Here is a 13,049-nt window from a genome sequence, read left to right on the forward strand (position 1 = left end):
ATTTCACTGAAACTCATAAGTGTACAAACACTTTGAGAGCCACTGTACATGTTTTGATGTAGTCCATGCTACGAAAATGGGAGGTGCATAACTATGTTATAGCAGTCTCGTATACAGAATTTCAACAATTTTATGGCTACTTGTTTTTTGAGTTATGCGAGATACATACAAACGTATGTACAGATGTTATGGAGGGAGGAACCTCTTCCGAGTCCATTTTATAATCCATTTTGGGAAAAAAAAAAAAAAAAGAGTCCTTTGTCCAAGTGTACAGACGACATGCAAAAACATCGTTTAAATGGTCAAAATGGATATTTGTATTGAAATATGATGCCCGAAACTTTTTGCCATTACAATACTTTCTCTACTTCATACAAGGAAGTAAAAAAGGGGGGTTGAAATATATTACTTTGCAAAAGTAACTGAAATAAACAAAGCTGACTAGTTATATAAAATTAGAAAAATAATTTAAATAATTTGTTAACAGGGTTTGTAGCTACATTTTAGTTAAAAAATAGGCACCTATAAGCACTTTTCAAGCACATTTTAAGAAAAAAATGAGCACCTATCTAATAACATTATACACAACTGCATAACCTTAAAAGAAAAATTCAGTATTTATTAAGAGAGAATGAGCATTACTCAACCATGGAAAACAATTAACACTCTTTCTTTCTTCTTCTTCTTCTTCTTTTTTTTTTTTTTTTAATTTTAAATAACAGTTCAATTTACAGAACTAGTTAAGAAAGAGAGAAAAGAAAACTATGCAAAACTAAATTGTATTACAAGATTTAAAGATGAAATTTCAGTTCAAAATAGAGAAAATAAATATTACTAAGTCATATTTATTAGGTGCTACTTTGGTAGACGGTTGCACGGATTTTGGCAATTTTCTTTTGGCGAAACCCATTGCTGGATAAGTTATTTATGGTAACCGATACTTCGTTGTCATTTTATTCAAAAAATAATGTGTTTTATTGTGCATAAATTCCGTGTTTTAAATATTATTTATGGCTTCTAAATATTAAAAATCAATTTAATTTTGCATTTTTATTTGAAATAAAAATTTTATTGTTTATGATATTTTATGAAATTTTATGTTGTGGTTGATGTAATCAATGACGTCACTTTACTTTAATAGTAACTGGTTTTAACATGTATAAATTTAATATAATGTTTTAAACATTATTTATGGTTGTTAAATATTAAAATACAATTTAATTTTGCATTTTTTAAAAAATGATTTTATTATGTATGAATTTTTAAATAATTTTAATTCTAGCCGTGATGTAATAAGCTCTCTGATTGGTTATAGAATATTTGTGTATTAACCAGCTGTAATCAGGTCCCTGATTGGTTACTGACAATTTGTGCATTTCCGCACCGTTTTAAAATTTAATTCATATCTTCGAATTCCTTCAAAGATGTTATCTAAATTATGAATCCGATTTTTTTTTTGTAGTACTTATCAATAAACAACATGTTAAATGACTAAAAAAAAAACGCAAGTACATATTTTTCTTTTGTTTTATAATTGTATATTTCAATTTTTGTTAAAAAAATTAATACACTATTTTCAAAAATTGCTGAGATAATTACTGTCCATATGTTTTAATGTTAATTATATTCTACATACATATTTTAAAGTATTTGAATTTAATAATATTCTTATTCTTTTAAATGTTAATATGATGATTTTTAATTCGATATTCAATTTCAGTAATATTTTAATCTAATTAAACGTTGGCACAATGTTTTTATAGTGGTGTTTTTATTCTCTTCTTTGCTATGTGAAAGTAATAATAACTTTACTTTAGTATTTTATACTCATACTAAATGTATTTATTTACACTTGCCTGCCATCTTAAAAAACGACATTTTCAACAAAAATTTAATCAATTACTTTTAACAATATTTATTATTTTTTTTTTTAAGTTTTGAATACTTTACTATGCGTAAAAACATCATTTTTCAAGATGGCTGACGTTTGTAAAAATTGCGCCAACGTAAATCGCCAAAAATCCGTTCAACCGTCTACCAAAGTAGCACCATTTATTATATTCACTTGGCACGTAAAAATAAATACAATTTATTTTTTCACTCATATTACTATTTAAATAATTTAAATAAAAATTCTGAACATTTTCTAAATTTTCATTGTATAACAGTTTCCCTTAACAGATATTGCAAGCAAAGTAATTTAAGTAAAAATAAGTAAAAAAAGGAACTTTTCTGAAATCGGAAAACGGGAAATTGCTTCATCCTTTAAGAGAAAAAGCTTAACTAACTGGCATACTCAGAAATTGCCGAATATCTGAAATTCTGGATAGTCGAGCGTAACTGGTAAAAGAGGAAAGGGGGGTAGATTGTAGCCATTCTTTAGATTTTTCAGCTAAATAATGCTTTTGACATTTCAATATGTGCATCATAGAAAAAATAATAGACCAGTGAAACTGAAAAATAATCTGCTTAGCAAGTACAGTAAAACTCTTTTATCTCTGTGAAATATCGTAAATGTTAGTAACCTTAATTCTTCCGCACGTGATATTATGCAATCGGAATCAACAGCTGCCGGTATTTGAAGAATAAATAACTAAACAAAGGAAAATGCCCCTTTGCTTTGTACGGTTTTCACCGTCATGCGCTCATGTGGCATATTTATCACTGGGCAGGTATTTTGAAGTAACTTATACAGGTAACTTAACAGAATTTATTACCTAAATTTGAATATTTACTCATTTTACTCTCTATTTCCATAAACTTACACTCAATAAAATGACATTTACATTATTAAAGAAAGTAAGAGAGCAAAATATCTTAAAATTATAAGCTAATATATACCAAATGACAAAAAAATCTCATGACTGGATATGGCACTCGGAGGGTTAAACTATCATTTAACAAAGCCTGAGGTGAAGGCTATCAATATAACTGATATTTATATTTTCACAGCCAGCAATAGTCTTCAAAATAATTATGGAAAAAATACATTGATCAGTTAAATATGAAGTGTATAAATCTCTTGACACTCGAACACATGCTATGCACATATCTGCAGAAAATATGTAAATACACAGCAAGTGTATCAAGATTAAACATACAGGTATCAATAATCAGAAAGTACCAATAATTACACAGCATGTATAGATTCCCACTAATTATTATATGAAAATAATCAAACAGGGTTCGTAGCCACATTTTAGTTAAAAAAATAAGCACCTATAAGCACTTTTCAAGCACATTTTAGCACCTGTCTAATTACATAATACACAACTGCATAACCTTAAAAGAAAAATTAGACTTGTAATTTAAAATATGAGCAATGCAATATTTATTAAGAGAATGAGCATTACCTCAACCATGGAAAACAATTAACTTTTTTTTTTTTTTTTTTTTTTTTTTAAATTTTAAGTGACGGTTCAATTTGCAGAATTAGTTTAAAATGAGAGAAAAAAAACTATGCAGAACTAAACTATATTACAAGATTTAATGATGAAATTTCATTTCAAAATATAGAAAATAAATACTAATAAGCCATATTAATTGCATTCGTTTTGCACCTAATAATAAATACAATTTATTTTCCCACTCATATTAATATTTAAATAATTTAACTTAAATCAATATTCTGAACATTTTCTAAATTTTCATTGCATAACAGTTTTTCTTTAACATATATTCCAAACAAAATAATTTAAGTAAAAAAGAGGCACATTTCTGAAATCAGAGGATGGGAACTTGCTTCATGCAGTCATCCTTTAACATTAAAAGCTTAACTAACCCGCATACTCGGAAATTGCCGAATATTCCAGATAAACTGGAAAAAGAGGAGTGGGGAAGATTGTAGCCGTTCTTTAGACTTCTCGGCTAAATAAATGATTTTGACATTTCAATATGTGCATCACATAAAAATTGACCAACGGAACTGAGAAATATTCTGCTTAGAAAGCAACGTAAAACTCTTTTAAGTGTTCATAAATAAATCTCAGACTGAACCATCAAAATTAATTATCTCTGCAAAATACCGCAAACGTTATTGCGCAATACGTGCGGCGTAATTCTTCCACATGTGATATTACGCAATCGGAATCAACAGATGCCGGTATTCGGAGAATAAAGAAGTAAATAAAGGAAAAGAAAGAGACTTACTAATCTGGGGAGTTTCTGATTCTAATTTTCAACAGACTGTGTTAAATTTTGGGAATAGAATCAATCTTCGCTTAGGTTGGGTAGACTGCAAAAACTTTTAGTCCTATAAAATCCAGATTAGACAGTGACAAAAAAAAAAAAAAAAAAAAAAAAAAATTGCTGTTTCAATATTAGAGATTTTGTGGAGAAAGGGGAGAACCTCCCAACCTCCGTACTGTATAATGTATTGGCGGAAAAAAAAATATTTTGACTATTCGATTATTTTCCTTTTATTTAAACCATTCCGAATATAATTCCTTAGAAAGCTAATCTGTGTAAAAACACACCCATTTTGAGAAGTTTATCTATACTTCAGCAGTTACTGCAACTATATTATTATACATATTCATGCATATACTCATAATGTAAGCATAACAATCATAATAAACAAGAATATGAACTGACCACGCGGAACGAGAATGCAAATTATTAAAATCTTGATAGAAATTCAAACGTGTGTAGTATTTGGTGGGAGGAAAAGAATACCGAATGTACCGGAATTTTGTACCGTTTTCACAATTCTTTGGCCAATAGAACAACATGCACCTGTCTGTACTCTTGTGCGCACCAAAGGTTATGTTAATGCAGAGAAAGGGGGAAAAGCTATTTCCGGGAGTATGATTCACCATCTGACATTCCATATTAGGAAGAAAAGTTGTTTATTTAGTTTCGGCTTTGATACGGGGAAAAATTGCGCATTCATTAAAAAAAAAAAAAAAAAGCACTAAAAGCAAAAAAAAAAAAAAAAAGGGGGGGGGGCTTTAAAGAAAAAGTAAGCACCTATAAGGGCCTTTATATTTTATTTTCAAATATAAGGACTTATAAGCATTTGTAAGGACTGCTACGAATCCTGTCAAATTTTAAAATACTCTTGAACTCTCCGCAATTTTACATGATTTTGAAAACCTGTGCTAAGTACTATTTTTTATTTAATTCCCATATATCATGTCAAAGAATGAAGTATATTCAAACTTTATCATCAGTGCTTTTAAAAACTGTACTTACCTTATAATGCAGAATAAGTTTTTTAATTCTTTCTTGCACAGCATTGGGTACAATAGTTAAGCCATCCACATCCAAAGTCTGATGAATGGAGGAATCTTTTTTTAACGTTGGCATGTCACTAGGTTCATCACAAGGAGTTGCAGGAAAACCAGAGCTTGGAGTACGTGAATGATTGGGTGTAGTGTAGCTACAGCTGCACGAATTTGATGTATCGCTGTTCCTCTTATTGCTAATAAAAGCACCAATCACATTTTGACACCAATTTGGCATCTTACTATCAATATAACTGATATTCTGTGTCACAGACTGCAAGACACCTTCCACCGTTAAAGGTAGATCGGTGGTACTTGTACTGACTGAACATGTTAACTTTGAATACGAAAATGTCTCACCACTGTTTGTATGACTGGATTCATTTCTACACTGTTCTTGAACTAATGCGCCATTTTCACTGACTAGTGTATCAGTGGAACCATCGATTGTAGGTTCCTTCAAAACTAAATTTGAATGTGAAATTCCAAAGCTTTTACTACCTGTCCTTTCTAAGTCATCTAATTCAGACCTATCAGCACCAAAGCCATTGCACAGATTACTTAGCACTGAATTTTCCATTATGTTCGAGTTATGAGTAGAGATTTTTTCAGTATATTCTGGAATATGTGGATAAAGTACGGGTTCTATAAAAGTATTTTCTACTATGTTAGGGTCACTGTTACGCCGTTGCAAAGTTAAAGAATGTTCAGCACATGGTATGTTATCACATGATTTTGTTTTCACGAGATTAGATTTTTCCAGATTTTCTTCTGGAAGAGGTTCTTCGACTGGAGGCATAGTCGATCTTCCAAGATTGACAGAATTGTTTGGTAGATAAACATCACTCCAAAATTTCAGATTTCTTATATGGTAAGATGGCCTTAAAACCTTCAAAACAGACAAAGGAAAACTGTTTAAAAACATCATATTACTAAAGGGAAACAGCGTAGTATGCTATTTACCACTTTTATACTATTTTCAAATAAGGAAATACATACAAAAAATTAAGAATACATAAATGTAAATTATCACATTAAATTTCAATAGTTTCATAATTCAATAATAATAAAGAAAATTTAAAAACTCAGAAGCTTTTTTTTATTCAAACACAAGAGAAAATGATGGAAACAATAAATAGCTAAAATAATGCAGCAGGTGTTGCAGATCATGATCGCAAATAATAATATCATTTAGATAATATTATGAAATTGCCAAAGTCCCGCCCATTTGCATACAAAAATATGGCAAACACATTGTTCATTGTGATTAACAATTCAGTTAATAGTATTGAAGTATTACAGAATAATTCATTTTAATTTAAGTTAAGCAACGGACTGTCAAAATATATTGTAAAAATAGTCAAATGCCCAATAAATGTCACCAATAGGTTAAGTTACCAAACAGCTTGTTTTTGTTTTAGCCAACCATTTAAAATTAGGCAAAAAAGCAATCTTAGTTTAAGTACAGATTCTGAGGGTGATCAGACACAATTTCTTCATCTTTAGATGCAAAAATATTTCTGCAGAGCCACCCAGCTCCTGCAGGGAAAAATATACTTGGAAAACATTTATGCCAAACTAAATGTTCTTTTTTAGCCCAATTTTAAATTTTACATTTGCATTTTCTCTTCCAGTAAATGAGGGATGCTCTCCAAGAATTGCCCATTTGTATGACATGAAAGTTCATTAATCAGCTTTTATGTTACACACATTATGAACAGCTAATAGACAAATGTCTGCATTTTCTGAATTAAAAAACTGAGAAAATACTTATTTATATTAAAGTAGTTAAATTCCATTGCTGTTTTTGAAGGACATTTTTTCTCATTATTTAATGTTATCAAAATAACCATGGACAAATGTACTGCAACTAATTTATGGTAGGTTAACTCTCTAAGCAACCAAGTGTTAAGCCACAAAGCCTACAGTTGCCAAAATAATCAAGAGTAAATATTTTTTTCCAATGTAGTTCCAATATTATTCTTCCAACTTATACCTCGATTCCTTTTTTTCTAATATGTGTATTACTTTAACTGTTTGGACATATTTCTAGATGCATTTTGTGTACCTAATTACAATTTTTTGAATGCATATTCTTGTCAGTAGGAATAGGAAGTCTGAGAAAGATATTTCTGGCACTCTGAAGAATAGTAATTAAAGGGAAATCACATAAAATCGTGCCTCAGTTCAATGTTAAAATGAGTATTAACACATTAGGTACCATTTATATCCAAATATTGGGTCAGTCCATAAATTCATGAGCATTTTTTGGTAAATTTTTAAATAATATAAAAAAACACAATTTAACATTTTAATCAGTTATATATTTTCCTCCATTATCTACAATGTCTCACCATCTTAAGCTTTGTTCAGACGGTGGCATAAAGAGCATAGAGGCATAGTCATAAGGGCATAAAATACGGGACATCCGTTCACACCTGCGAGACGGGGGTCTAAGCTATGGCCAATAAGAGTAGCTAAATTTGCGCATGCATGGATGTGTCTACACCTTTCGCTGGCTGGTTTCTAGCTCGATTGATTTCCCATGCTCGCTCTGCTTGTTTTCGTTATTTTGTGTCATGGCTTTTTCAGCTCACCACAAAGTTTTACTGGTTCAACAGAATGCTCTTTTGTCTGCCCTTCTTATAAGCCAAGAAAGAGGTAACGGAAGAAGTTAAAAAAGAAAAAGAATGAAAAGGTCTAGATATATTTTTTGGAAAGACCAATACTTGGTTGGCCCATATTTCTGTGCAAAGCAGTATGGAATATTTCTGCATTGTACTCTTTATACTATAAACATGCACATGCATATTTATATATATAAAACCTTCTTCAATTTTTATATATAATTTCTCTTAGAAGAAATACAATATTCTAAATATGCCTAATTAAAAAAAATCTTGAGGATAACTGACAGATAGCCTGTATATAATATTTTTCCATTTTGCAGGTGTGAAAGCAGTTAGGCGGAAAACAGTACTTACCTAATTTTCAATGAGAAGTTTCTGTGACAGTGAAACATGTGCTTAGCACTCACTCCTTATTCACTGTCACTGTCGATCACTACAGTAGTTGGCTGCACTACCAGTATCAATTATCACTAGTACTAGTATCCCACAACTGGTCACCATAACCAGCAACCACAACTAGTACAATATCAGGAAACGTTCACCCAACAATGTATTTTATGCTCAATCATTAAATACATTTTACTGTGTTGCCAGCTGTTTGTATACATCTATTTCTAATAATTTGCATGTATAGGCCGCACCCCTGAATTTAATTTCAACATATGCTGTATAGGCCGCACCCCTGAATTTAATTTCAACATATGCTGTCTATTTACGAACAATATCTCAAAAGTAATTTCACATTGACAAATTTTAGGTACCCAAGTCTTCAAATACACCAAAATTATAAACATTCATACCTTATCCAGGAATTTCTACCAGAGAAATAGCATGAATTTAATGATCAAAATTCCATTCAAATAATAGTAATAAAGAGTGGATAATAAAAAATACTATTCATTAAATTATAGTCCATGTTATGAATTAAGTGTGCTATTCAGTTTCATTAAAAATAAATTCCTTTCATGGAGAACATAATTAAAAAAACAGAACAGAACTTCAACAGGAGACAAAACTGTTGACTGTTGTTTTAAGGATATTTCACTACATTTTTTCCTTCTTGGAATTCATAAGAGCATTTTCTCAAAAGATTAATCTTTTATTACTTTACAAAGCTTACACCATTGAATTGACTACTGTGACTATTCTTAAATAAGTGAAAATAATTTTTTTTTAAAGTAATATTTTTACTGTAAAAAAAACAGCAGATTCTTGATATTGATTTGATGTTTTAGTAAAATTAATTCATGAAGTTTCTTTGTAAAGAAAATTAGCATTTGAAGCAAATAGCGATACAATATTTCCAGCTTTTGCAATAAATTTATTCTTAAATACAAAAATAATAAAACAGGAAGAAAATGATAGTAATAATTTATAAAAAAAATAATAAACAGAAAGAAAGTAATAATAATAATTTACACAGAAAAAACAAAATTTTTGCAAGCATGCATTTTTTAAACAATTTTCATAATAAAATGAAAAATACTGGATGGGATCAATCATCTACAGCAAGGATGTCAAACTCGTGGCCCACAACAAATATTTTTGCGGCCCGGCCAATATATCGGCAAATAATAATATATAATAATAAAATAACATCGACGAAGAAAAAAATGAAATGTTTACTGCTAAGTAATTAACGATAATTTATTTAGTGTTGTTAGATTACTCACATCGAGCTGACACATACACTACATAAATTACAAATGTGTGTGAGTAGCTTGCGTTCAGCTACCTTCGGCTTTTCGGGGACACGTGCACTCAGAACTTGTACGCATCCCCCGATAGCCGAATGTGGCCGAACTCATGGTCTCAGTTTTCCAATCATAGTTTTGTACGATATATTGGTGCATGCATATTCATGCACTTCGCTTTATTATTAATTATTACTTAATTCATATTGTTACGGATTTCATAGTTATTCATTTATTTAGTTTTTTTTTTATTTAGAATTGTAATTAGATTTGCTTCATGTTGCCTTAGCAACGCAGACAATTTTTGAAAAGACAGCTGTGTTGGAAGGTTAAAAATAGAACAGCGTGTGCATTTAATACCTAATAAATAAATATCTCGTAATTGCTGTTGTCATCCACAAAAATCCAGATATTTATAGATGTTTCCAGTATATTCAAGAAATTAATTATAAAGCTTAAAAAGCCGAGAACAAACAACTCATCTCAGTAGTAGCTGTAGTTCTAGCGAACTGTTTGTTTACTTAATGCTGTGATTGATTTGTAGCGATTTCGCTGTGAGATAGAATTAGTTCTCTGTTTTGAATTGATTTTTGCTAAACATTTGACATTTTGTGATATTGTTAGAATATTTTTGAAGAAATATTTCAGCAATTTGATTTATCTCTTGTGGAAAGAATAAATAAAGCTGGAGAAATTGTTTGTGCTGGAAATGTGAAGGCTTTTCAATGAATTTCATTGTCTCGAAATACAGTTGCGGAAAGAGTTACTGATTTAGCCGCGAATTTAAGTGATCAGATCAAAGCAAAATCATCTAGTTTCGAAAGTTTCTCCATTGCCTGTGACGAGAGCACGGACATTAATGGCAAAACTCAATTAGCAGTGTTTCTTCGTTCTTGTGACAAGAATTTTAACATTTTTGAGGAATTACTGGAACTAATACCGATGCCTGGTACTACCACAGGAGAAGATATATTTACTTGTGTTTTTGGGCTTCTGCCGAAATACAATCTACCTTTGGCAGAATTAAATTCTGTAGCTACAGATGGCGCTCCATGAATGACTGGGAAAAACAAGGGCTTCGTAGCATTACTAAGAAAAAAACTTAGTGAAATTCACGGTTCAAACATTCATCATATGCATTGTATTATAAATCAAGAAGTTCTATGCACGAAAGTAATAAATATGGAGAATGTTTTGTCATATATAAAAAAAGTTATAAATTTTATAAGATCTCGAGGTTTAAATCAGCGTCAATTCACTGCTTTCTTAAGTGAGTTAAGATAATGAATATTCGGGTTTGTCTTACTATACCGAGGTACGTTAGTTATCTTGCTCCAAGATTCTCAAACAATTCTGGGATTTGAAAGAAGAAATATGTCAGTTTTTAAAAACGAAAAATCAAGACGTAAGTTTGTTTTACGTTTCAATATGGATACAAGATTTATCTTTCTTGGTTGATGTAACCAAACACTTAACCGATTTAAATTTATCGTTACAAGGAAAAGATCATATCATTACGAACATGTTTGACATAATTAAAGCATTCAAATGTCAACTAGTTCTTTGGGAAAAACAACTTAAAAATGAAGATTTGACGCACTTCCCGACATGCAGCATGAACAAATCAAGTTTAGATGATACTTGTTCGTATCAAAAATACGCAGAAAAAATTGCAAATTTAACAACTGAATTTGAAATGAGGTTTAATGATTTTAGTTCCCTCGAAGACAAATTTTTTTTTGTTTTCTTCGATTTTCTCAATAAGTATAGACTCAGTACCCAGCCATATGCAAATGGAGGTGATCGAGATTCAATGCAACTCAAATTTGAAAGCAAAATTCATTGAAGTGGGCGTGCCTGAATTTTACAAATATTTACCAGCCAGGTTTGAAAATACTCGAAAATTCGCAAATGAAATTATTTCCATGTTTGGTAGCACTTATCGGTGCGAGCAGTTATTTTCAGTCATGAAAGGTACACCTTGGGTCAGCGTTGAAAGTTATCACTGCAAACAAAATTTCTCCTGAAATAGGAAAGATAATAGCAGAGAAGAGATGTCAAGTATCAGGATGTAAACATTAAATTTTTCTTGTTGTTTTCTATATAAATATATATATACGTTTATTATTGTATTATTCGAAATAAATCTACGTTTCTATGAATATTGGTGTTTTTTTTCCCCCCCCGGCCCACCTAAAGTTAAACCTTGTTTGTTTGGCTCAAGTGTACCTATGAGTTTGACATCCCTGATCTACAGGATCATACAGAGCGCGCATAATCCTGAGCTTAACTTTCGCTTTACGAGTTTCATCCATATTTTCAAATTATAGTAAAAACTCATTCACCGCTTCCCTGATTATCCCGAGTTATTTCAGGTTCGTATATATTGCAGTTAATTATTATCCCCAGAAAACTTGGGCAAAGCAGAATTTGTTAGTACGATTTCTTTTATCATGGTTTTACTCGGTCTGGAGGAGATGAAAGGAAATATTCAGCTTTTATTGGCAGTTTGCCAAATTTTGTTGGTTGCACGGTTCTTTTAGAGGGACTGGTCGCGTGTTTCCGTATTGTATAGTATACGTTGGCTTGTGGATTAGTAATGTATAAAGAAGGATGCATGCGTTGAAAATAAAATAAATAATAGCGAAAGCGATGATTTTCCGATAGTGATTATGAAAAGGTTGGGGGGAAAAAATAAAATCCAACGAGACAGTGTACTCTGTGCTCTCGTGAAAGAGATTCCAGCGGTAAGCCAGTAAGAAAAGAGACCAGATACCAGTATAGAACGTCAGGTGTCACTCTGTGTTGTCCCTTGTTTCAAAAACTATCATACAAAGATTAATATTTAACTTTCTTTCGTTTGCCCGAGATTACTTGGGATAGTAAACTAATATTAAAAATAAATGCTTTTACACCTTCAAAAAATTAAAAATTCAACTTAAAACCTACATATTTTGATTTGTTTCGTTTGGTTGTATTTAATATTAAAATGCAAATGCATGGGATGCAAAAAATTTCAAAGACAGCTTTGCAATTTTTTTCAAAAAAATTTGTAAGGGAAGCGGTTAAAAAATGCATGTCATCATCGTAGATTTCTTGCGAGATCAACTCATTATTTCGTTCCGATACATGACTACTTATGCTCCGTATTAAAAAAAATGTCGCCTTCAAAGTAACAGTGAAATCATCTAAAGAAAGCCGCTTCATTTTAGCTTCGTCGACATTTATCCCAAACTCGGCGTAAAGTTGAAAACTTGGAACCATGTGCCACGAGCCTTAAACCAGATTATGTGACGTAGCACAGACTGGTTGCATTGGCAACGCAGCTTGGCTTTAACCACTTATGCCCTTTACGCTCCCGCCTGAACACAGCCTTACAGACAGCTTTTTTATGCCGTTGCTGTAAAAAGACTCTGGTTCTCCCTAAAAAAAACTTACAATTTTAGATGGAATGTATTCTACAGTTTCACAAATATTAAAAAAAAAGTAATAACTGCAAC

At 31.0% G+C, this 13,049-nt stretch overlaps 1 protein-coding gene across 5 annotated transcripts in view; it reads right to left on the bottom strand.

Annotated features, from left to right (window-relative positions):
• The window catches only part of LOC118182008 (phosphatidylinositol-3,5-bisphosphate 3-phosphatase MTMR3), a 194,761-nt gene that overhangs the window by 62,137 nt on the left and 119,575 nt on the right, over positions 1–13,049 (bottom strand). For all 5 annotated transcript variants that reach the window (XM_085818549.1, XM_085818533.1, XM_085818543.1 and 2 more), the window contains one exon: positions 5,194–6,114. In XM_085818549.1, coding sequence (XP_085674675.1) covers positions 5,194–6,114 — 921 coding nt within the window. The remainder of the gene's footprint in view (positions 1–5,193; positions 6,115–13,049) is intronic.

This window comes from Stegodyphus dumicola, chromosome 1, assembly GCF_044657685.1.
Source record: "Stegodyphus dumicola isolate Sdum_Otavi_A_Nest chromosome 1, ASM4465768v1".
Taxonomy (NCBI): domain Eukaryota; kingdom Metazoa; phylum Arthropoda; class Arachnida; order Araneae; family Eresidae; genus Stegodyphus; species Stegodyphus dumicola.